We start from the raw sequence: 24,805 nt of genomic DNA, 5'->3' as shown, positions 1-24,805 counted from the left end.
GATCATGACCTGAGATGAAGTCGGACGCTCAGCCGACGGAGTCACCCAGGCGCCTCAGCTCTCGTTTCTTGTGAACTTTGTCACGTGCCTGAGCGGGACTGGAGACGGAACATATACCGCATGTCACGGGCAGTAAACAAAGTATGTTTGTCCACATTCGAAGCTTGCAGCTATGACCCGGCTGTGCGGGGCCACCAGGAAGGCCACGCGGGAAGGCACCTTTGGGCCTGAATCACCTGTGATGACATCTGGTTATAGTCCTTCCTCTGCGGCCCAGGATGACAAATCAGCAGGCAGCAAGCTCTTTCTGGTCTTTCTGGGTGTGGAGCAGGACATAATGCCTCTTGGGGCGCCTGGGCGGCTCCGTCGGTTAAACGTCTGACTCCTGACTTCAGCTCAGGTCGTGATCTCGTGGTTTGTGAGATCGAGCCCCGTGTCGGGCTCTGTGCTGTCAGCACACAGCCTGCTTGGCATTCTCTCTCCTTCTCTCTTTCTGCCCCTCCCACACTAGTGCCCTCCCCCCGACCCCCGAAAAAAACCTAAATAAATAAACATTAAAAAAAGAGAGAGATAACGCCTCTTGGGTAATTGTTAGCTCAGGCTGGGAGTTGCCTCGCTTTGTGCAGCCGGCAGTCTGGTTGTCCTGGTGTGTCTGCTCCCTGGGAAGGAAGGGCCTGTCCTGAAGGGCCCCATCTGGAGCCCTGGCACCCTCCACCGTTACCCTCATCTACCACCGGTGGCTGTTCAGGGTGTTTCCCGGCCCCCGGCACAGGGCGTGGGTAGGCACCCAGGGTGATGCTGAGCCTGCCTACCCTGTAGCAGCTGCCGCTGCCCCACGGAGGAATGGCTCCTTCCTGCCTCCTGCCCTCCTGGTCTCACCGTGACACCACCCCTAGGAGATGTAGTGACGGCCCTGCCACTCAGGGGGGGCATGGCAGGAGCCGGGAATGACTGTTGATCACCAAAAGACAACACCCCTCAGCATGATGGGGAACACTTTGGGGGAAACCGAGGCATCTCTTTCTAGGGGCAGTGTCTCCCATTTGAACCTCCCACCAGCCCTGTCGAAACAGTAGGAGTGTCCCCATTCAGGCGGGGATGCTGGAAGCGAACACAAGTTGTATTTTGCCCTCATTTCATGGGCAGACCTCCTGGGATCAGGGGGTACCAAGCCTCCTAAAGCCACCTGGGAGTCTGGCAGGCAGGAGGGAGGGCACCGGGTGAGGGCAGAGATGTTAGCCCCTCCCAGCCACAGTGGCACTGCACCTCTGATGACGTGTCTCCCTCTCTGGCCAGGCCTGCCTGTGCAGTTCTGGGGCTAGGAGAGGAGGCTGGCCCGCCTGCCTCTCCTCCTGGCCTGAGCAGGGGGCCATCAAGAAAGTCACGGGGACCATGCTGCTCATGGAGCAATTAGCTGCATCGTGGCCTGGGGAGCTGATGGACCAGGAAGGAGCACTCAGCTGAGAGCAGCGGCCATGGCCAGGGTCCCGGGCTCAATGAAAGAGTTCTTAGGGGGTCACGTGAAAAGCACTGGCAGCAGGGGAGGGAGAACCCCTTGCCTTTCTGTGGTTTGTGTGTCTGTGGTCCCTGTTCCAGGTTCAAGAGACTTAGGCTCTGCCCTTCCCCAGGAGCAGATGGGCACTGACTGGAGAATGGCCCCAGCAGGGGCCACTTTGGGCCCTGGGGGCCTTTGGAAGGAACCAGAGACAGCACAGACCTTGGGGGCATCCCCGGGACCGTGGAGGGGAAAAGTTTGCCGAGATATGTTCTGGGGCTCAGCAAAACTGAGTGCATCTAAGGCTGAGCTAAGCGCATGCTGGGGTACACTTGGGAACCCCAGGGATTACACCATACCAAGTCACTTGCCCTCACGCTGGGAACTGTGACCCGCACAAGGTCAGCACCAGCTTGGTGTCAGGGGTCAGAGAGAGGTGGCAAAGCCCAAAGGAAGGCCCCAGAAGACAACTGTTAATAGAGGGAGCCCATTATACCAGCCTTGGAAACTGAGGCTCAGGAGGTGAAGCCCTCAGATGCTCATGGGGCCATTGCAGCTGTCCTCGCCGCACTGGCTCGAGGTCTCAGTGAGGGTCCTGGAGGCAAAAACCAGAAGCTGGGCAGCTACTAGTTGTTTAAAGGAGACCGTTCTATTCAGTAAATCTCTTGAGCACTGACCACATGAAGTCATCCTGGAGACCTAGAGGGGTCAAATCAGACCCAATCAGCGAGGGGCTTCCTGTCCAGAGGTGGCGGGGCGGGGGGTGGTATGTAAACTTGAGCTATATTCCTGGACGCTGTCCCAGGGGAAGAACTGAGGTTCCCCTGGCCAGCGTCAGACCACCCTGGAGAGGAGCGGGAAGTAATGCTGGGGGATCCGGGCAGGAGAGAAGCCGGGATACAATCCCCACTGACAGACTGGAGGATTGGTGCCCGGCTGGGCCTCAGGAAGGCGGAGGAGGGCGTGAAGAGGAGGGGGCGGCTGGGCTGAGGTCAGCCTCCAGGGTGCTGCTGGAGGGGGTGGGGGAAGCACAGGCAGAGGCAGGTGGAGGAGTTACTGGCGCAGGAAAGCTGGTGATCACGGTGGAGGAGAGACTCTGGGACCTGGTGTGGCTTTCTGCACTTTGGCCCGAGGGATCCGCCCTCTCCTCCGTGCCCGCCCTCCTTGCTGGCTCCCTCCGGGCAAAGCCCCCTCGAAACAGCCCCTCCCCAAATCCCTCTTCTGCAGTGGCCATTTTTCTGCCAGCCTCGCCGAGCTCCCTTTCCTCCTCCTGCTGGACAGCCTCTTCACACGGGATGACAGCAAAAAGGTGTTCGACTGATGCAGAATAAACCGCGTTACAGACCCCCAGGTTGGCAAAGACCAAAGGGTCCAACTGCAGCGAGTCGGGGCCTGGGCTGGGTCTCCAGCACTTAGCATGGGTGTCCTTCAGTGCTTAACCTCGCCCGAGCCTTAATTTCCTCCTCTGCGAAATGGAAAAATATAATTAGCACTGATGTCATAGGGCTGTGAGCACAGGGCCGTGGGACAGAGGCAATCCTGGAGTGGGGGAGGAGGGAGCTGAAACCCTAATCGTTGAAAAGAGGCAGGTCAGGTCTTGAACGTTATCAAAGCTGAGCGTTTGAAAGCCAACGGGCCGAATGTTGGGCAAAGTGGCTTATTCCTAGAAAACAAGTATTACAAAATTCCTAATTAAGGTCTGTGTAGGCAAGGCCTCCTTCTGGGCCATTCTACCTACCTGGGTGGGAGGAATATTTAGGCACGGCCCTTCTTTGGGGGAACTTGGGTCACATATTTGTGGGGGTGGGATGGGGTACAGATAAGGGGACCGACCATCCACCAGCAGGGCAGGAAACATCACCACATCCCCCTCCCCTATGGTTCCCCGGGGTCTCAGCCTGCCCCAGGGTGGGGGTGCAGGAGTGGGCTGGCCGAGTGGGCCGAGGTCAGGCCTCTCCTCTGCCCTGTGGTGGCAGCGGTGGCAAGGGCAGGGTGGGCGGGCAGGTGGCTGTTCCTTGAGCCATGGCTCAAGGTCATTCTTCTTAGGGTGATGCAGGAAAGACACGTCCATGGCTGACAGGTGATTTGGTCGTGGATATACAATGGGAGGGAAAGAAAGCTCACTCCTCTAACTGTATGCAGTATTGTAACTCTGAGTTTTGTATCCTAAGAAGCAGGACAGTCTTATCCTAAGAGCACCTTGGCTAGTTGGCAAAATCTACTAAGGTGAAATATATGAGGGCAGGCATGTACCTCCGTTTCTGTTGCCTCTACAACATTTAGCTAAAGGCTTTCCAGAACCGAGCAGTGAACGATCTGTGAACATTACACAACGCCATTCACAAAACCGTTTGAGGCAAACAACTTTAAGTAAAATAAACGATTTAAATGGACTTCCCCCCTAAAATTGCTTTCTATATATTAAAAAAAAAATCCCCAAACCATAAAAACTCAAAAAAAGGTTCAAAGAGATTTGCAGTAGGTTTTAAATTTGTAACCTCAGTTATGTGCAAATTCAAAGTCATCATTCCAAGTGCTTAAAGTACCCTCCCCCCCATCTCCAGAATCTTCTTTATTGCCGTGAAAGGGGTCTTTCTCCTCCTTCCATTCACCGGGGCTTACATCTTTCACCTACTTCAAAACCCCCTCTCAACTCTAATCGACCCTGAAATCTGTGATTTGACCCGTGCACTGGGCCTGTGTGGTCAGTGCCCAGCCCGGGCCCAAGGTCAGCCCTCCTGAGGAGCCACCACGCAGGGCCCGCAGCCTTCCTTCCCATCAGCATTTCTGTCTCTCCCCTTGGCCTGACTGATGGCAGGCGGCTTCTGGGCTGGCTCGCTGCCCAGGGCCTAGCTTCTCAACCTGGACACCTTGACCTTGGCTCAGACATGGAGCCAACACGGTCCCTAGTGGCTCCACTGAGGCAACTGAGACCTGTCGCGACCCAGACTGCCACCTGAGTCTTGAGTAGAAGCCTTGGGTGGCATTTGAACTCACTGGGAGTATCAGGCAACCTGTTGGCAGGAATTTTATCTTAGTGACGGGAATGATGGACTGTTTAACATCCCTGTTGCTGAATGTACAAAAAGCCTTTTAAACCAGTTGTAGATCCATTCTTGCTACGGAAAGTATTTTTTTTTGGGGGGGGGGGTGGTCTGTTTTTGTTTTTATTCTTATCCAAGTTACATGTGAATACAGTTTTAAACTATCAAATAGATCTCTAAGGTTTGTTGCAACAAAACAAAAAACAGTTCTCGGTCTCTCTCCCTCCATTTTTCCACCTCAGAGGCAGCCACCTTCCCCTCTCTTGGCTTTCTGTGTTGACATTTACCACTGTTTCTAAATGACTTACTTCTTCAGTTTTTTAACTTTAAGCTCCGTGGACATATTCTATTGATATTCTGTTCTCGGTTGTATAACAACCATCTGTTCTCGGTTGTATAACAACCATCCCCAAACAACCTTAAACAACATTTATTGGTCACAGATCTGCAATCTGGGCAGGGCTTGGAGGGGACAGTTTGTGTCTGATCTCTGGGGCCTCAGCTGGGGTGGCGGGGGGGGGGGGACATGGGGGATCCACTTCCAACGTGGCTCCATCACGTGGCTGATAAACGGGCTCCTTTCCCTGAGGGCTTCTCCACAGAACTGTTCGAACTTCCTCACAACATGGCAGCCGGATTCCCAGAGAATGGGAGTGGAAGCTGCCGGTTTCCTAAGGCCTGGGCCTCGAAACTAGCACAGGGTCACTTCTGCCACATTTCTGCCTATTAGCAGCCACTGAGCCTGTCCAGATTTAAGGGGGAGGCACACAGACGCCATTTGTATTTATTTGTTTATTTAGCAGCGTCACTGAGGTATAAATTGACAATAGGAATTGTATACACTTAACATGTACAACTTGGTGTTTTGATAATATGTATACATTGTGAAATGACCACCACAATCAAACTAATTAACATATCTATCACCTCATAGTGATCATTTTCTCTCTGTGGTGAGGACACTGAAGATCTACCCTCTTAGCAGCTTTCGAGCACACGACACAGTATCGTTAACTGTATCACCATGCTGTACGCGAGGTCCCCGGAACTGGCGTGTCTTACAACTGAGACTTCGTACCCTTCGGCCGACACCTCCCCATTCTTCCTCCCTGCCCCGGCTGGCCCTGAAAACCAGCATTCTGCTCTGCTTTTACGAATTTGATGATTTTAGACTCCACACGTAAGTGAGAACATGTATTTGTCTCGTGCCTGGCACACTTCACTTAGCGTGATGTCACCCAGATTCACCCATGGTGTCACAGCTGGCAGGATGTCCTCCCTCGTGGCTGAGTAATATTCCGTTGTGTGTATGCGGCACATCTTTATCCATTCCTGTGCTGGCGGACACTTGGGGTGCTTCCTGTCTCGGCTGCTGCGAGGATTGCTGCTTTGCACCACTTGCGTGGCCCCAACGTGCTGCACGACTCTGCCTCATGCCTTCAACCCCCGGCAGCAGCGTTTGAGGCTCTCTTGTCCCCAGAAGGAATCCAACCTCTGGCCTTTGCTGTCCCCACCCCTCCTCTGCCCCCACTCCCCCAGGGCGCTCCTCTCCGCCTCCTCCGTGAGGAGCCCAATGTTGCCCGTGACTCCGGCACCTGCTGGTGCCAGCTCTATCGGGACATTTGGGCTTTGCTCCCTCTCTCAGGCCTTCACCTTGCCTGGATTATCACGGTCCCTCCAACCTGGCTTCTAGCTTCCCACCTCGGGGCCCGTCACTGTTCTGTGCTTGCAGCAGCTGCGGGGGGCATCTGGTGCTGTGTCTCCCCAGTGGTGTGGCCTCTTCCTGGGACCTGCTCCCCAGCTTCTTACCCATCCCTCCCAACTGCCAGAGACCCCAGGAGCTACCATTCTGCCCCGTGACGGCTCTCTGATGGGCCAGGGGTGGGCAGCCGCCCCATTCTTTCCTGGGGTCTCTCTAACTTGGGAGAGGGTGTCGGTTTCTCTCCAAGAGGGTGGGCTACAAGATACAGAGCTCATGCTTCCAGAAGGTCGTGGTGGAGGAAGTGATTTACACCAGGAGGAAGGGAAGAGGAAACGGAGAAGGGAGACAGAGCCACTCAGGGTGACCTGGAGGCATGGTGCGTCCCTACCTCCCTCACGGTGGGCTTTCCCGCCCTCCTCTGCTAGTTCACATCCAATCTTCCTACCAGTTCCCTCCTCCCAGAGCCACTTTGCACTGGGTTTCTTTTCTTTGTAATCAAAAGACAGGAGTTTTCCTGAAGGCTCAAGGGCCCCTCTCTCTGGCTCCTTCTCCCCATCTTTCCCGACCCTGGATTTTCAGCCCCGAGCCCTTCCAGGCTTCCGGTCCGGGCTGTGTGCTGACGATGCCCGACCAGAGGACCACTGTCCTGCACTTCAGGGCCCAGCCCGGCATTCCCACATCTACCTGCGGCCGCTACCCCTACTGCTGCGCCCCCCCCCCCCCCCCCCCAGCCCTCCAGCCCCGCCCAGCCTCTGTACTGCCCCCACCTCCCCCCCACCCCGCGTCCCAGGTCTGTTCTCAGCAGAGACACTAGCTGGCTTGCACCCTTCATCTGCTCCCCCCGTGAGGAAAGTCCTCACTGTCCCAGCTCGCTGGCTCCCCTGCGCTCCAGCCTCCCACGCCCTCCACCATCCGGATGGCACTGGGCCTCAGGGCCCACGCCTGCAAATAGCCAGCAGTCTGCTCCCTGAGGCTTTGCCCACACTCGACCTCCCCCTCCCGCTTTACCTTCATGCCATCACCACCACCTGCCGCACTAGTGACACAAGTGCCCTCTGGACAGCGGCCCCGAGAACATACGGCTGACTGAAGGCACAGAGGCCGCACTGTGGCACAGCTCTGGTTGGAAACCTCCAGTGGCTCTTCACGGCCCTCGGAGTGCAGAGTCTCCGGCCAGCTCAGAAGGTCCATGCAGTCTCCTTGTCCAGCATCTTCTTGCACATCCTCTCAGTGCTCTCTGACCGACCCGAATGACTTTGACCTTCACAGCTCGTGGTTAAGTCCAATACCATCAAGCCTCAGTTTCTTCACCCGTGTGGGGCCCATGTGTCACCTGGCTACTGTCCCTTCATGGCTGGGAATACGCTCTCCAGCCTCGGAGCTCTGCTAGAGCCTCGTCCTGTAGTGACATTATTTGCATGACACCTCCCGCTGCACGGTGATCCGAGGCGGCCCTGTGAGAAAGACAGGGCCTCGCGTGGGGTCTGGGGCTCCTGCCCGTACTAGCGTGCGGTGGTTCTGGAGCAGCCGAAGGGATGAGCAAGTCTTCCTTTTTGACGAGGTTTTGTGCTGGTCATCCTCTTGTCAAGAGCTCCATCACGTGGGGACACAGGAGGGGCGGCCCCTTCCGTGGGCTTCCGCCAGAGCCCTGTGTGCCGGAGGAGGGGATGAAGACGAACTCCGGTGACTTGTGGAGGGTGCTGGGCTGCCTCCTTTGGGCCCATAGGCAGTGGGGGTGTAGTGGCGGGCAGGTGCCTGAGCCCTGGTCCTGGCTGGGCAGTCTCGCTGTGTCACTCTAGCCAGAGACCTGCTTCCTTGCTGGGTAGAGTTTCCACTTCTGTCAAATGGGGTGGGGGTGGGCTGGGGCCGCAATGGCCCCCATGGCTCCAGAGCGCATCAGGGCGACTCCCAAGCGAGTGCCGGGAGCCAAGATCTTCTTTGCTGACCAAGCTGGCTATGCCTCTCCAGGGCTCGGGGGGGGGGGGGGGGGCACTGGAGCAGCGGGAGGGGGGTCCAGTCTGAGTCCACGCTGCTCGAGAGGGAGCCCGGCTGCTCTGACACACCGCTGCCCTGAGGGGTGCCACTCCATGGGGGCTCTGCCCTGCCCCCAGCTCCCAGGCTCCGTGGGACGCCTTCAGGGACAGCACCGGGGCTCTGTCGGGCTGCCCGGGACAGCAAACGCCCAGAAATCTCCTCCTCCAAATGCCAAACCACCAGACCCTCGCCCATCTTCCTTTCCAGATACTTGGCTGCAGGAGAAGGTTCTGGGGACAGGAACGGAGAGGGGGTGGCAAGATGGACACTTGGAAGGCTGGCTAGGGTGCTGGAGGAAGAGAAAGGAACCGAACGGTGTCCTCCCTTCCCCTCTGACACCCAGCCCGGTGCTGGATGAGGACGGGCCATGGCCTGCCGGTGGACAAAAGCAGCGGCTCCATCAGCCCTCCGGTTCCTGCGAGGCCCTCCTCCCAGGTATCGTACTGAGTTTTTCTTTGAAGGAAATTCACTGCCGCCAGATCAAATGGGCTGAATACTGACACCAGAGGAAACGGCACGGTGGAGCCGGGGCCAGGGGCACCGTTCACCCTCGCTCCTGGCAGCTCCTAGGGAAGCTGATCTGTGGTTTCCCAGTTAGGTGGGGAAGGAGTGCAGGCCGTGGCCAGGCCAGCTGGGGAGACAGCACCGCCCAACGGCCCTCCATCTCTGTCCCTGGGTCCCCGAGGACGGTGCCACTGGTGGGCGCTCAGGACGATGCCAGGCAGGTGACTAGGCCAGCCTAGGGCCACCAGGCACCCATTTTCCCATCCCTGGTGGGGAAGGCCAGTTTGAGGGCTCTCCTTCCCTCTGGCAGGCCGGGACCCCACGGGGTGCGGCCGGGGTTTGGGACGGGCGCTGGAGGTGCCGAGGGGCCAGCTTGAACCAAGGGGGTGTGGACAGGGCCACTCAGAGCTCTGGCCTAGGACCTGAAGCGGGGGTGGGGGGGGGAGTGTTATAGGACCCATGCCTCCCCCATCCTGAGGCCAGCAGGCAGAGAGGAAGTGGTGGGGGCAGGGACGGACACAGCCACCTGAGGCAGGGTGATGGCTGAGCTTGCTGTCTTGCATACTAATTACATTTCTAATCAGCCAGAATGAGGCCCTGGCAACAGTGTGACATGTGGCCAGCTCTGTGAATCATCCTGGAACTGACAGAAAGGTTCCGGAGGGTGGCGATCTCAGCTCAGCTGTGAGGGGTGGAGCCCGAGCCAGGTCCCCAGTCCTGGGTCCAAGGGGCACCCTGCGGCCCTGGCCTCCCAGGGGTGCCCCACACACCGGACCACAATTCACACCTGATTTTATTCCATGACACTGATTTGCTGAAAACCCCTGGTTTCCTGGGCAGGGGAAGGCAGTGGGTGGGCAGGCAGAAGAGGGGCTGGCCTCCCAGGAGGACCGGGTCCTGTTCTGCTCTGGTTAAGCACCAGCCGGGCCTCAGCCTTCCGTCCGGCCCCACCCTCTCCTCTCCGGTTTGTTTAAAAACTGAGCTGCAAAAATAAAACAAAATGAAGAAATAAAAACAAAAACCCTGAGTCGTTAAAAACCAAATTAAAAATCCCCTTTGGTGTCAAAAGGTCCTATTCCTAAAAGCCAGCGGGTGGGGCAGTGGTGTGGGCGGGGTGCGGCTGGGCTGGAGGCCGTCGTCCCCGTCACGCTTCCTCCTCGTCCCGCGGGCCCGGGAGGCCCTCGGGGCCCGGCCGCTTCAGGATGGCACTGTACTTGAGGGCCGAGGTCTCCGCCCGCAGCACCACTTCCACCAGGCTGAAGATGGTGACGACCTGCAGCAGAGCAGAGCCAGCGTGGTGACCCGAACGGGTCGTGAGGGGCCGGTCCCACGGGACGGGAGGGACAAGGGCCTGCCACTGTCCATCTAGCTGGGCCCCAGGCCCACTCGCCCTGCCCCTCTAGGCCTCTGTCTGCCCATCTGTAAGCCGAGCCTGCTCGGGGACTGAGGCCAGGGGGCCTTGGTGGGAAGTGAGGGAAGCACACACGGCTGTGTCCGTCGTCTGGCGCACAAGTGAGCGCTCAGTGTCCGCAAAAACAGCCGGGGTCTGGGGCTGGCCTTCAGAGCGTGCTGTGGCTTCAGACCTTACGTGCAATTTCTGGGGGAGGGAGTCCGCAGTTTTCATCGGACTCTCAAAAGGACCCCCAGAATGAAAACCCTGCTCTACGGGGACAGGCAGAACCCCGTCCGCTCCCCGCAGTGGGTCCCCAAGGCAGGGAAGGCAGTGCCGGAAAGCCGTGGCCCGGAGGAGGTAGCGTGGGCGAGCCGTGTGGGTCTCGCAGGTAGAGGCTGAAAGCCCACCGGGAGCTCGAGTGCTTGAGGGTGGGGGTGGGGGCGCAGGAGGGGCAGCAGGGCGGGCAGGGCAGGGGTGCCGCGGGAGGAAGGCTCCTCGAGAGCTGAGGGGCGGGCGGGCCCACAGTGGCATTCTGGAAAAGCTGCCCCACCCCCTGGTTCTGACCTGCTGCGCCGGCTCCTGCTCCAGGTCCTCAGGCTCCCAGACGAGCGTGAGCTCCGGCTTCCTGCCCACCCTTTGGAAGTGGTGGGACTGCAGGGGCAGCGCCTGGGGGTACACACGCCTGTGCTGTGGGCTGCGAGCCCGGCGTGCCGCCTCCCCGCCTTTGACCCTGGAAGGCTGCCCGCTGCTTGGGAGGCAGCTTCCGACCGGCCTTGAAGGAGCTCCCGCCCCGCTCCCAGCAGACGGCTGCTTGACCTCTGACTACGGACCACCCCCACCTTTGGCTCTTCCCTCCGGCCAGCTTTAGGAAGGCCCTGCCAGGCCGTCTTCCGTTAAGGCGGGACCTGAGGGTGACCGAGTGCTGAGTGGCAGGGGCTGGGCCTATCCTGGCTCATCAGGGGCTGTCCACTTGAGGCCCAAGGTGGACCGGGGAGCCCAAGGCCGAGGGGTGCCGCCCCCTGCGGGTGCCGGGTCTGTTAACACAGGCTGAGGGCTGGCTTGTCTGCAGACCCAAATCTGTCTGATGACCTGGACCTGAACTCTTGTGCTGCTCAATGAACTTCAGGGCGAGAGCCCTGATTGATCCCAGCTGGACTCCATTCTGTCTCTTCCGCTTTGCTCCACTGTATTAATTCCATGCTTATTCTACGCCATGTGCGGGGCTCTGCGCTCCCCCAAGTGTTCTGGATGTCAAGAAAGTCGAAGCCAGGGTCAAGGGCCAGGTGGTGACCTGCCAACCACAAGGTCAGCTGAAACAGGCCCCTCAGATGGCGTTGGCACAGGCACCAAGTGCCCCTGGAAAGAACCTTGAATAAATAATCACACAGGGCAGGACCCAAGGCAAGGGCCGGTCTCTTCCTTCTCTTCAGGGGACATAGTTTCCAGAGTGGCCCTGGATCATTGTCTCATCTTTCCTTCCTTCACATTCCTATAAAAAATTCCACCCCCAAAGCCTGCACACTCCGCCACCCTGCACTGGCTAGGGTGGGGCCCATTCTCTGGTTGCCTGGGTCCTTCGGGAAGGGGCCCAAGCCTGACTCTTGGCCTGGATCCCTCACCCTAGGCAGGTGCAGCTGGGTGTCCCGGCGTGGCTCGACAAGTGGGCTTGGCGCCGGGCGGCAGAGGGTAGCAAGGTCGGGGGGGGGGGGGGTATATACACTCGGCTGCCACACGCCATTGTCACTGCCTTAGCTTGTATTCTCCGGTGCACACGAGGACATCAAGGACCTTGCGCTGTGCTCCCATCCTCCACGCTCGTGTGTCCCTGGGCCAGGAACCCCCAGAGACCAGAGAGAGATGGAGGAGACCCCAGCAGAGGGTTGGGGGACACGCACGTGAAAGCACAGTGTGCGGTCGATGCAGCTCGGTGGGTCTGTGAGAGGAGGGAGGGCTTTCAACAGACGCCACGAGGTCCCCGGCTCCCATGTCATAGTGGGTGCGCTTCAGCACTGTGCCTGCCCGGAAGGTCCCCAACCCCGGCCTGGGTGGCCGTGGGCACTCACATTACAGTAGACACGCTTCTGCACCCCGTAGCGCAGCACCAGCACGTCGAAGGCTTGGTTCAGGACGCCTAGCACCATGGCTTCTGACTCCAGGGGGCCACTTTCCTGCAGAACGGAGCTCTAGCCGAGGCTTGGCCACAGGACATGCCATCACCCCCAGGGCCCACCCCAGCTGCCGAAGGCCCATGAGCTCCTTAAGGGCGCCTCGTGAACAGGTGCCCAGGAGGGGGAGTGGGGTAGGTGAGGGGGAGGGGCTGCCAGGCCGGTGGCCTCACCTTCACGAGGATGGCAAAGAAGAGGCCGGTGCTGAGCTCCTGTACGCGCTTGGACGCCATGCGGCGGTCATTGCAGTGGTCGGCCTGCTTTTGCAGGGCGTCGGGTTCCAGGTCCGGCAGCTCCCTGTAGCCTGGGAAGAGGGTGGGTGCGGGGCAGCTGGCAGGGTGCTGTGCGTGTGCCGGCCACGGCTGGGTGACGGGAAGCATGGTGCTCCCTGCCCAGGCAAGGTGGGGCCTGGGAAACCCATGCAGGGCAGAGGCCTTCCTGCTGCTCAGCTCCGGAGGCTCCGGCAAGGTGGGCAGCCATGGTTGGGGTCCTCGAGCCCCGGCTTTTGTATAGGATTTTAATGAGCCCCACTGCAGCCACCCTCAGCATGCTCACAGAGGGTGTTTCTGGGCCCAGGCTCCCCGGCTGCTCAGGCCGTCTGCCCCCTGGAGTCTCTACATAGAGCCATGGGACCCGCTCTGGGGCTGGGCAGCCCTCAGGTGGGCACAAGCCTGCATTACCCCAGTGCTGTCTTACCAAGAGTGGCGGCCAGGAGGCGGTGCACCAGGACGTCAGCAAAGCGGCGGATGGGGGAGGTGAAGTGGGTGTAGAGTGGTACGTTGAGGGCATAGTGCCGGAACTGTGCCTGGTCCCGCAGCGTCCCCGAGCAGAAGTACAGTGCCATCTGGGGGGATGGGAGGGGAGTCTTAGAACCTGGCCAGGCCGGGTCAGGGCGGGGTTTGCTCTGCCAGGCTGTGATGCTCAGAGTCTCATGATGGGCTGTTTTGGGGGTGGACTGAACTGCCAGGCTGTAGGTGGCCGACCACAGGCCCGAGGAGGCCAGGAGCCACCCTCTGTAAGGGGACCAGTGTGGCTGCCACGAGGCTGTGCAGAGCCACGAGATGCCCATGCCCCTCTCCTGCTGAAGACAAACGTGGGCCTTGCCCTGCACTGCCCGGACCCTTCGTGATGGCAGCACGCAGAACAGGCCAAAGAGCACCGTAAGGGGCCCACCCCGCCTCTGTGGGGCCCAGGGGGTGCTGGGAAACCTCAGGATGGTTGGAAACCTCCTCCCTCCGAGGCCTGTGGGACCGGCCACCCAAGCCCTCAGGGAGGGCCGCCCACCTGCTGAATTGTGAGGGCAGCTGGGCAGGAGCTCATCCTCCCCCTCCGCCAGCCACTGCCGAGTTTTCGGGGCTGTTACCGCCGGCAACAAGGAGGGAGCTGTTTCTGGTCTGCCCCTCCACGGGACGGGGATGGGGCAGCTACTGTGCAACAGGGAGAAGAGGGGAGGCCTGTGGCCATGCTGGACAAGGGGCCGCAGACGTCCCGTGGAGGCTACGGGGCTCTGCAAGGACACGAAGTCCACCTCCACCACCATCACGTGGCCCAAGACTCCTACTACCCGCCTAGAATGAAATCGACTGGGGGTGCCTGGCTCTTCCTCTGTGGCCCAGGCCTAGTCTTCGTTGTGACCAACCTCATGCCCTCTGGCCCCGATGCCTGTCCTGCTAGAGGCGATGCTTGCACCCTGGCACCTCTGTACCCCCCCATACTCAACCCTGCACCAGCCAAGGGAGGGAGAGGTTTGCCAGCCACCGGCCTCAGCCCTTCTTGTCCCTGACAAGCTGCCCTGAGCCAAGACTCAAGAGGTCTGAGTTCAAAAGGCCCTTCTGCAGGGGAGGAAACGATGACTGGGGTGCTTGAAGAGAGGCCAAGTTTCTCTAGGGGCTCAGCAAATAGCTCCAGGCCCATAGTGGTTCTGCCATCCGGAAGCCTTGGCCACCGTCCCCGCAGCTGCTTGCCCAGTGGTCCCCAAGCTTCCGGGGCTGGGAATCAAGGACGCCGCTGCTGCCTGGGACCAAGAGAACAGGTTCCTCATCTAGGGCCAAAGTCACACCCTTGTGTGCTCACTCACTTGCTCCCTGTTTGCACACACCCGCCTGTGCACTTGGCCAAACGGACAGCCGGCTCCAGTTACTCTGTGTACGTCGGCCCTGGAATCCAGGGCACAGCTGGGGATGGCCTGCTCAGCTCCCTGAGACCTCTTCCCCTCCAGCTCCTGCTGGGACCTGGGTTATGTCCGGGGCAAGTCCCCGGGAGAGGTGGGAGCAGCCTCCACTCCAAGCCACGTCTGGGCCTTGTTCTCGGGGGTGGCCCAGATGATCAGGGGTGAGGAGGACGGAGGCCCTGGTCCCCTTTCTGGCTGGAGAAGGTGTCTCTGGGCAGGGTGGGATGGGTGAGGGCTGTGGCTTTCCCAGGGACCAGATGCTCCGGGGACAGCCCTGGTGCCCAGTTCCAGTACCTTACTTGGGACTTTTGTGCTCACTGCTGCTGCCCCTGCCCGGTCCCCTGTCCTTGTCCCAGTTCTCAGGACTGGGAGAACAGGGGCACTTCAGAAATTCCAACAACCCCCTGCCATCAGCTCCCCAGACAAAGGCTGGCTGTTAAGGTCACTTACTGGCAGGCAAGGCCAGAAGTCCACTCTATTTAAGGCTCTGGGTGACTCGGGAGAGGAAGGCTCCTTTCCGTGGAGCTCCAGGGCTAGTCTGACCTTGGAAGTGGATGCCTTCCAGAGGCTGGGGGCAGGGAACGGGAGCCCAATTAGCCCTCACGGCACAGTCAACAGGTAGATCTTGGGACCCAGGGGCTACTGCATCTCAGAGTAACTGGAGGGCAGAGTGACATCGAGCCCCTTGGCCACAGGCACACCTGCCCCTCTGTGTGGCTTTAAGGGGCTTGGTGGGGGCAGACAATTGTGACTGGGGGCAGGGGAAAGGCAGCCAGACCACACGGGCCCGGATGACTCCATTCCTGGCAGAAAATATGACTGTCAGAAAATAAATCGGCTGTGGCCAGCTGAGGTGACCTGGTTCCTGTGAACAGATTGAATCTGCAGTGCCTGAGCCCCTGAAAAATGGTTTGTCACTGCCCCTCAGCCAGACTGGGGCCCAGAGCTGGTCCCATTAGTATCTGTGGCTCCCGCTGACCTGACAGGCTGGTGGGGTGGCTCCTCCCCAAGATGCTTGCGCCTGCCAGAGGGCTGACACCTGCTGTTAGGAGCAAGCTCACTGTCTACTTCCTAGGCTGCCAGCCTGTCACCCTGCCTGCAGACACAGGCCCATGGTCTAAATCCTCCTCTACTAGCTGGCGAGAGGGAGACAATTCTGCCTGGGGTCCAGAAGCCGTGGTAGCGGCTGATGACTGCTCCCCTGGGCAGGCTGCCGCAGGAGACAAGACAATCTCTCCCCTCCGGGGTGCCCGTCCAACTGAGTTGCTGACCAGCCCCCATTCCCTTCCTTAAGCTGGTCTGGTTTGTGGCGACTGGGCACCAAAGGCTTAGCGTACACCCTGTGGGGACTCCCTGCCTTCTGCTAGGAAACAGAGCCCCAGAGGCCACGCGAAGGGGGCAGTGAGGCTCAAACGAGGCCCTTTAACAGCCCTGTAGAAGCCGTCCTTGAGCAGATGAGGCAGGCAAGTCTGTGTAGGAGGCAGATCAGGCTCAGGAGCCCAGGGCTCACCTGTCCTAGGTGCTGCCTGGGGGTGCTCCCCACCCCTCCCCTTAGTTCCTGTGTGTGTGGAGGCCATGGATGCTCCTAAGAGAAAACGGAGGATGGGGATGAGGCCCCTCCTTACCTGCATGGGCCGGGAGCACATGTTGGTGAGCACCTCCTTCCGGGCCAGTGAGTACTTGTCATCTCCAAATGTTTTGGTCAGACTTTCCTAGAAGCAAACCCGTGTGATATGCAGTCAAGCCTGGGTTGGCTCTGGGGCCCCTGTCACCCTCTGACCATCTGAGACCTGGCTCTGGGGAGGAAGGGTATGCTGAGGGGCTCGACCATGCTCAGATGGCCACGGTGGGCTGCAGGGGGCCAGCAGCCCCCAGCCCATGTCCTGCTCTGAGGTCAGTCCGTGTCTTATTGGCTGGAGGGAGAGACAGGTTTCCAGTTGTCTGACCTAAGGTGCCTCTTTGCCCACCCCAGGCTTACAGCACAGATGGGAACAGCCTCCCTTCCGTGGGATCGGAGCTGAAGTCATGGGTCCCCAAGCCCCATAAGGCTTAGATCCAGGCAGGAAACATTTGACCCTACTTACCATAAAAAACATTCTCTGGCTTCCAATTATCTCAGCCCCTTACTGAAAGTTTCTGGACCCAAGCCCCGCCCATCCCTGGCCACAGGATCCCTGCCCATAGATAGACGGGTGTTGACTGGCTTCCCTTGGCCTGGTCCCGGTGGGGAGCATGGCCCATGGCCAGGGCCTCTGTGACTTGTAGGCTTTCTCCCCTAGGGTCTCCCCCTCCCCTACACTCCCAGCACTCACGTTGAGGGCCCCGGCAGAGCTGAAGTCCATGGGCAGCCCCATCTGGTCACAGAATTCCATGAGGTCATTGAGCATCTTGGTCTGGGGCGGGGGGTGTCGGCGCAGCAGGGCGCGCTCAGGGAAGGCGCGGTAGGTCTTGTGGGCCACTGCCATGTTGGCCAAGAGCATGAACTCCTCCACGAGCCTGCAGCGGGGGGAACCAGCAGGGGTCAGGGGCTGCTGCTCCCCTTCTCTCCCAGGCTCTCTGTGGGCTGGCTCTCATGTACCCTTGAGTCTCAGCCTTGAGACACTGTCCTGTCTCCCAGGCTTGTTCCCCTGCTTGGGCCCCTCTCTGCGCTAACCACTCTGTATCACTCTTCTCTGCTGATGCGTGAGGTTGCACACCACCTCCCCGATTGGACGGGGGGATGGCATCTGTCTTATTCCCTGCTGTAGCCCCAGTGTTTGGCACCCCAGCACCCCAACCCCACCTGACTGGAAGAAGGTGCTCAGTAAGGAGCTCTGCTCAATGACTAGCCTCCTAGAACACTCAGGGGCGCACCAGCTGTACGAAAACAAGGCACCCAGGTATGCCATGAGAACTCAGAGGGCTTCCTGGGGGTATGTGGAAGGCGGTCAGCAGACCCAGGGCTCCCTTCTCCCCCAGGGGAGATGAACAGGAGAGTCGCAGAGGGCAAGAGGGATTGCCCGTTCTGGGGCAAAGCAAACGTGCAGTTGAGGTGACCAAATCCCAGACAGTTAAAGTGTAATTAGAATAAACAAGTATCAACAGATATGGCTTCAAGAGACAAAGGCACACCAAGGACCCAGGGAGAGGAGCGGGGACGGATGGGGGATGAAAGGAGCAGGCAGAGTGGGAAGCTGGATCACACAGCCCTGAGGTCAGCACCCCCAGCCCCCACATCTGGGGCAGGAGGCCATATGCTGCTTCCCGCACCCGGGGCTCCCATGGGAGGATAAACCGATCACACACACGTATAAGAGCTGAAGCCCCTGGAAAGCGGGCTCGGGCATGCTGTGGCCACCGTGGCCAGGGTGTGCTGTACAGGGAAAGCCTCGCTCAGTTCAGGGAGCTCTCCCCCCTGCCTTTAATCTGGGCCCCCAAGCTGCATGTCGAGCCTGTGCTTCTCCCACAGAGGCAGAAGAGGTCAAGGAGTAAGCAAGCTCCGGGAGCCCTGGCAGCAAGCAGCCGGAGGCCGGGGACGCACTTCCTCTTCCTGGAGGTGTGGGTAGTGCTTCAGGGTTAGCCTTGTCACCTGGCCAAGCTCTCGGAAAGAAAAGCAGCCAGTGATGGGGGCGGGGGGGAGAACGAGCATGAGCTGACAGAGCCCCTCCCCCCCCAGACTGGGCCTGCCAGGGCAGAAGTGTGGCTCTGGCCTGCCAAGCCGCCCCGAGAACAAACCAATCTCCCAGAAGCCCTCTCTATGAGGAAGAGGGGCTGGAAATGGCCCTCTGGCAACAGCACCATCAGAGGGACTGGGCCAGATCTGGGTCTCGGGAGAAGCCCACCCGAGCCTGCACTCCTAGCCCCTCCTCTGTGGGGATGACTTTGGACTGGCCCACCATGGGGCAGGGATACAGCTTAGGTGCAGGACTGAAGGGTCAGGTCTCAGCTGGCCCTTGTACATGAAGGAAACCCTGTGTGTGGAATGAGGAGTTCCTTTATACCCTACTGTGCAGTAACAGCCATTTAAATTTTTTTTTTTTACATTTATTTATTTTTGGGAGACAGAGCACAAGCAGGGTAGGGGCAGAGGGAGAATGAGACACAGAATCCGAAGCAGGCTCCAGGCTCTGAGCTGTCAGCACAGAGCCTGATGCGGGGTTGAACCCACAAACTGTGAGATCATGACCTGAGTCGAAGTTGGACGCCTAACCGACTGAGCCACCCACGCCCCCCTGTAACAGCCATTTAAATGACCACTCTGCCTCCCTCTGCTCCCCAATCTGTCCTTGTGCACATCACTTCCCACTGAAAAACCTCTGAGTTCAGGCACCTGAACCCAATCACCATCTCCCAAGTGGAGGGACGTCTGAACCCTGGCTCGATGCATCTGCTGTAGGGCCCTGCACAACACGGACCTTTCCCGATCCTCCTTTTTCTCAAATGCAGCATATGGGTAGTAGCACCTGCTTCACAGGGCGGTTGTGCAAACCAATGGGACTAACACATGTCACAAGGGCAGACCCTGTGCCTGGCACGTCATCGGCCTTAAGACACAGGATGTGCTTCCCTCTCTCCCCGCCTTCCATACCAAACCTCCAGTCTGTACTCTGCCCTGTAAGTTTCATCCCTGCCATCGATCCCCCCTTATTTGCCTTTTCCTCACCTTCCCTGAAGGCCCAGGCTGAAGGCCGTCTCCATCACCCCCCTGGGTACTTACTGCTAACTAGCCATCTGGCAACAAGAGCCAGGCTGTTCTATGGTCACCTGTGTCATAGTCTAGCAATGTTTGACTCTCCATACTTGATCATCCTATTTAGATCTTGTCAACCCAAGAGAAGTCTCAGTTCCTGCTCAATAAATGTCTGATACTAGAGACCATTATCACCTAAATGCTTCAGATGCATACCTTCATTCATTCATCTGTTCACTCAACAAACACTACTGGGTGCCAGGCGGTTCTAGACCTGTCTCCCCGTGCAGTCTGAGAGTCCTTGTGGGCGGGGGGGGGGGGGGGGGGGGTGCACATGGTCTCTTCCTTGGAGCCCTGGAGTCTCCAGCCCAGCTGCAAGCTTGGTTGAAAAGGGAACACCTATATATAACCTTGGGGCTGACCCTGGGCTGTGCTTTGCCACTGTGGCCAGCAGGGGGCAGCATGCCCCCATAGCAGGGTTGTGGTCAGGATGCAGGCTAGGAGTGCTGAGCAGAGCAGGAGGAGAAGGCTGGGCTGTGGTGTTCCAGCCTGTCCCCTCCACCTGACTCGCACTGTTTGGGTCAAAGGAACAGAATGCATGGGGTGCCTCCCCAGGCAGAGCCTTGCTCCTGTTCCCACTTTCTGCAGGGGCTCTCCCACCTCATCTCTCATGGTCTCAAGTAAGGATGAGAATAGGAAGGAAGGGAATGAGGAGGGTGCAGCCAATGCCCAGAGCCTCAGGCAGTGACAAAAGAACCAAGTCAAGCTGCTTCTCCAGCGACCCCACTACTTGTCCTCCCTGGACCCCCAGTGCAGTCCCACGAGTCTCCTGAAGCCGGTGGGAGAAACACAAGTGTGCTCTCGTTAACCTGGAGAGAAGAAAGGCTGGCAAAGCTTGAGATGCAGAGGCTGACCTTGGAGAGGTCCTGTGGTGCCTCCCCGGGGCTCATTTCTCCCCGAGTGTCTTCAGTGCCTCCCTCATGACAGGGAGGCAGGAGTTAAGAGGGTAGCCCGTGGAACTCTCTCCAAGATGGTTTGCTGATATCAAGCATTCATCCCAGGAAAACGTCAATGTCACCAAACTGGGAGGTGGTGCAGCAATAAGCCTGGACTCCCTGGGCGTTGCCACGGCTCATTAGTGTTCTAGGATAGCGGCAGGGACCATTTCCTCACAACCTGTCCTTAACATCCTTCTTATACCAGCAGGTAGGAGAGGGAGGGGTAGAGAGAACACACAAACTGCGAGGACAAGGAAGCAGAAGCGGGGCCTGGAAGCAGAAGTGGCAGCCATCCTGGGGTGGTTGGGAGGGACACATCGCTGCTGGAGGACGGTCCCCAGTGGAGTGTGGGAACAGGAAGGCCAAGGAAATGCCAAGCGGCCGGCAGCCAGATTCCACTGAGTTCAGAATTCACCGTCAAAAACAGGGCTAGGCATCACGGAGGGAGAACTGGGCTGGCAGCTACTGGGGGTGGGCCAGGTGGATGTCTCTGCTCTCAGGATCTGAGGCCTGCAAAGTCCCCCTCGTTGGGCTCAACAGGTTGCCCCCGACCCCACCATGGGTCAGTTCCATGGATCAGCCAGCAGGGGGCCCCCCAGCATCTTCCTTCCACAGGACCTGGGACGTGGCAGGAGCGGCTTAGAACCCAGGAACTTCTGGGCAGGAAAGAGCCTTAGTTTATAAACTGCAGCCCTGCAGCCTGTGGTCCAGGGGTCTTTGGGCTCCCATTCAGTGTTTTTCTCTGCAGTCAAAAGGGGCTGAAGGCTTGCGCTCTGAGGGAAGGCAGGGTGATCAGAAGAGACACGTGGACAGATGGCATCCCTTCACCCTGATCTCCTTCTCCTGTTGGGGGCCAGGGCTGCATGCACAGACCCAGCAGGCAGGCCTCAGACGATGCCCCAAGCTGTTCTGGGTGGTTAGGACGCGCCCCTGAGAGCAAATGTCACACGCTGGAGTCTGGGAGGTGGGGACGGAGGCCTGTGGGCCGCCGTGGCCTTGGGCTCTGCTCGTTAATCTGGGTACCTGCCCTGGTCATAACCCGTCCCCTCCTTCTGCTCCAGCGTGTGATGTTTGCTCTCAGGCATGAGATCACTCAGCCCTGCTGGGAAGGTGGCAGGGGAGGGGGTTTGAAGTCAGCAACTTCCTGGCAAGTGCTCTAAAAGGGGGGGGCTCAGGACTGGCCAGGATCACCTTCCAGAACAGCAAGCCAAGCCCTTGGAGATGGGGCCTTGATTCCAGTCCTGGCATCTGCTGAGCATTTGGAGCCCAGTGCCAAATGCACTGGGGACCCACAACTCTGGAGGTCTTGAGGGGGCGGGGTCTGTGATAGACAGCTGCACAGCCGGCTGGGGGGCCGAACCAGGATGCCAGCTCGTCAGCACTCGTTCTCAGGATCCCACTTACCTGTGCTCTGGGCTTCCAGGTGCTGGGCATGGGGGGTGGGGGGGAGGCGGAGGGGCAGGTGAGAGGCTTCTCGTCCCAGCGAGAAGCCGAACAAGTCTAGAGCTGTCAGAGTCCCTCACCCGCCACGGCAGAGGGCGGGCAAAAGCCACAAGCAACCTACTCCAAGTATACACACTCCTCACACAGCAGAGACGACTTTGGTCCAGAACGGGGTTTTCTAAAATGCGGTAATGTTACTTAAAGAAAAAAAGTATTAATATATAGGAGATGCGAGGGCGGGGTTTTATTTGACGTTTTTCTTATGGGACATCCTTTCACCTTTGAGACGCTAACGTGCGTCAGGACTACAAGAAGCTGCCAGATGCAGCATTTACCGCGTATTGATGACTGAACTTGTGTCACAGCTTGAGGGATGACGTCTGGGAAAGGATGCTCTACCTGGCAGGGGTCACACAGGGGCGAAATGAGAGATGGGGTAAAACATCTGCTCTCTCGGAGGAAGCGTGCCCATTCTCGGCCATCCAGGGCCTGGACTGAACGCGCCCTTGCTCGGCTGGGAAACCCTCGCTCCAGGAGTTTTGTTACTTAGGGGTCTGGGTGTGTCTGTGGCCAAGAAGCCCCTCGAGGGACAGGGAGGGTGGTGGCCCGCGGCGAGGTTCCTGCTCTTCACCTCTCCTGCTACTTGTCCTGCTCCCTTCCTTGCTCCGTGCGCAGAGGCCATGCCATGTGGAGAGGAGAGGCGAGTGGCCACCAGCTCAGTAGCTTGCCTGGACTTCCAGCTCTGCCCCTCACGAGCTGCGGGACTGCAGATACATTTTTAAACCTCTCTGAATCTCAATTTATTTACCTGACAAATGGAGATGCAAATATACAAGTGCTTGGCCTTAACGAAAGATGACAATTTCGTGCGTGCCGTGAATGTGACTGGCTGGGTGCCCCAAGACAAGATGTGGGCTGAACATGCAGAAGGATTCCCGGAGGCTCCTGCTGCCCTCCTGCCCCAAAGCCACCCCCTCGGTCAGGCCTGCAGCATTGACCAACCGGCCTCCCTAAGTCTAGTCGCACCCTATGGTTTACTTCTTGTTTTAAAAAAATTTTAATGTTTATTTTATTCTATTTTTGAGAGAGAGACAGAGAGAGACAGCCTGAGTAGAGGAGGGGCAGAGAGAGAGGAAGACACAGAATCTGGAGCAGGCTCCAGGCTCTGAGCTGCCAGCACAGCGCCTGACGTGGGGCTCGAACCCACGAACCACAAGATCGTGACCTGAGCTGAAGTCAGACACTTAACTGACTGAGCCACCCAGGCGCCCCATACTTCTTTATGCCCAAAGTGGGGCACTCTTTCTCGAAGGCACACCTGATCACGTCCCACTCCCGCCTGATGCCCTTCGGTGGCGTCCACCTCCTGGTAAAACGAGGTTTACCGGGCTTTGTGTCGTGTGTCCAGAGTCGCCTCTTTCTTCTCCCCACCCTCAGCCCCCCACGGTGTAGCCATGCTGAGTTCTGTGGCTCTTCTCTCTTCTGTCTCACTTCACTGCTGCGCCTCTCGGCTGAGATGCTGGCCCCCTCTCCTCTCTTCTTTCCGGGGAGGCAGCACGGGGCACGAACTCTATGTGCTTCCTGGGGATCCCATCCCAGCATTTTGCTCACACTGCGGTGACTGCCTCTGATCACCACCGTTATCTCCCCTCCCCAGCCCAAGGCGGTCTACCTCGGCCCCAGCACAGGGCCCGGCACAGTGCGGACACTCCATAAATTCGCGCAGATCCCCAGGATGGGTGCATTCGGGAGTTGGGAGGGCTGGATGCCTGCCACCACGGCCTGTTCTGCTTGGGCCCACAGCCCTCACGCGTGTACTTCTGGCCCCTGACACTTTGCTGCCACAACTTAGAGCCCTGAGAAACGGGCCTGACTGAGTCCCTTCCCCGAACAAGGCGGCGCTAGAGCAGCAACAGGCCTGCCGTCTTCCCCACCCCAGCCTGAGGGGCGGTGCTCTGCACTTGGGAGACCACAGCGGCCTTGTTATTTCCTGACGACCTCCCCAGCTAGAGCCTCTGTCTGTTTTCACTCGTCCTCACGTCTTTTCTGAGCTGCTGTTGCAGCCTGGTTCTGCCCTGCGAGCAGTGAGAGAGGGAGAGACAATCCTGAAGCGCCTGGGTAGCTGAGGTGTGGACGCGCGGTCCCTTAAAGCCCCCTGCAGCCCTGGGAGGGGTTTCTATCCCTTTCTGTGTGAGGGGGGCTTACAGAGCAAAAAGGAAAGGTGACTGGCTCCGAGTCCCACAGCTGATTCGCAGACGGGCCCGTGTCACCTCGATGCCCTGCTGCCACCAGAGAGCCTTGTGGGCAGATCAATTCCAAGAGATGGCAAGGAGGGAAACACTTTACACGAAAGGGACGAAAGAATAAAGGCGTGGAGGCAAAACACATCTAGAAAAGCATCAGCCGCATTTGGAGACTAAGGAACCGAGGGAAGGGGGAGGAGGGCTGTGCTGCAGGGGAAGGCCAGTAGGGGCCTGGGGTGCCAGCCTCCAGCACTGGCACTGCTCTGGGGAGCTGGGGTGCGAGGCGAAGGATAGGCATGAAGAATATGGTGAAGGGGAGCACAGGGACTAGGGGCTGGGCACAGTTAGGGTGACAGCTGGAGACTGAGGGCTTGTGAGAAGCAGCCAGAGGCAGCAAGAAAGGGCAGGTCACGCCAGAGTCCGAGATGCATGCACGACGAGGCTCTGGGAGCAGGTGAGACGTCCCCGGGCACAGAGGGGCAAGAGGGAAGGAGCTGGCAGGGTGGCGTGGGAGGGGGAACGGGGTCCAGTGCACGGTTGTCCACGGGGCAAATGCTGTGAAGACACGGAGGCCGGGGAAGGCCACCGGGTTGGCGAGCGGGAGCGCGGTGCCATAGCGGTGGGGCCAGGAAACGGATCCAGAAAACCAAAGATTAAAGAGTGAGGGAGGCTGCCAAACATAGATGACTCTCAATACGTTCATTAGTGAAAGAGACACGGGTCAGTCTGAAGGGAGGGTGAGGAGGGCCTCCGTAACGCTTTCTGATGGCTGCTTGAAGTACCCAAGAGATTGCTCTGCCTGTGATTTCAGAGGCAAAGGAGCTAATGGCGAGGGAGCACCTGAGGGTGAGTATGTGACCAGCCTGCATTTGGGGAGGAGGGAGTGTCCAGGGAAGAAGTCTGATGTCCCCTTGGCGCTGTGAGCTCCCAGGAGGGGACGCCGGG

General features: G+C 58.9%; 1 protein-coding gene across 7 annotated transcripts in view; it reads right to left on the bottom strand.

Moving 5' to 3' along the window:
* Nucleotides 1-5,695: 5,695 nt before the first annotated feature.
* The window catches only part of DIS3L2 (DIS3 like 3'-5' exoribonuclease 2), a 348,816-nt gene continuing 329,706 nt past the window's right edge, over nucleotides 5,696-24,805 (bottom strand). For 6 of the 7 annotated variants that reach the window (XM_027047786.2, XM_027047801.2, XM_027047776.2 and 3 more), the window contains 7 exons: nucleotides 16,820-17,003; nucleotides 16,133-16,219; nucleotides 13,034-13,181; nucleotides 12,511-12,641; nucleotides 12,236-12,340; nucleotides 10,737-10,838; nucleotides 5,696-10,052 (listed from right to left, as the gene is read on the bottom strand). In XM_027047786.2, coding sequence (XP_026903587.1) covers nucleotides 9,924-10,052; nucleotides 10,737-10,838; nucleotides 12,236-12,340; nucleotides 12,511-12,641; nucleotides 13,034-13,181; nucleotides 16,133-16,219; nucleotides 16,820-17,003 — 886 coding nt within the window. In that variant the 3' untranslated portion in view covers nucleotides 5,696-9,923. The remainder of the gene's footprint in view (nucleotides 10,053-10,736; nucleotides 10,839-12,235; nucleotides 12,341-12,510; nucleotides 12,642-13,033; nucleotides 13,182-16,132; nucleotides 16,220-16,819; nucleotides 17,004-24,805) is intronic. The other variant, XM_053215958.1, reaches the window with a different exon arrangement.

The sequence above is a fragment of the Acinonyx jubatus genome, chromosome C1 (genome assembly GCF_027475565.1).
Source record: "Acinonyx jubatus isolate Ajub_Pintada_27869175 chromosome C1, VMU_Ajub_asm_v1.0, whole genome shotgun sequence".
Taxonomy (NCBI): domain Eukaryota; kingdom Metazoa; phylum Chordata; class Mammalia; order Carnivora; family Felidae; genus Acinonyx; species Acinonyx jubatus.
Note: the sequence above shows the minus strand (reverse complement) of the source record. Positions and strands in the feature narration are given on the sequence as shown.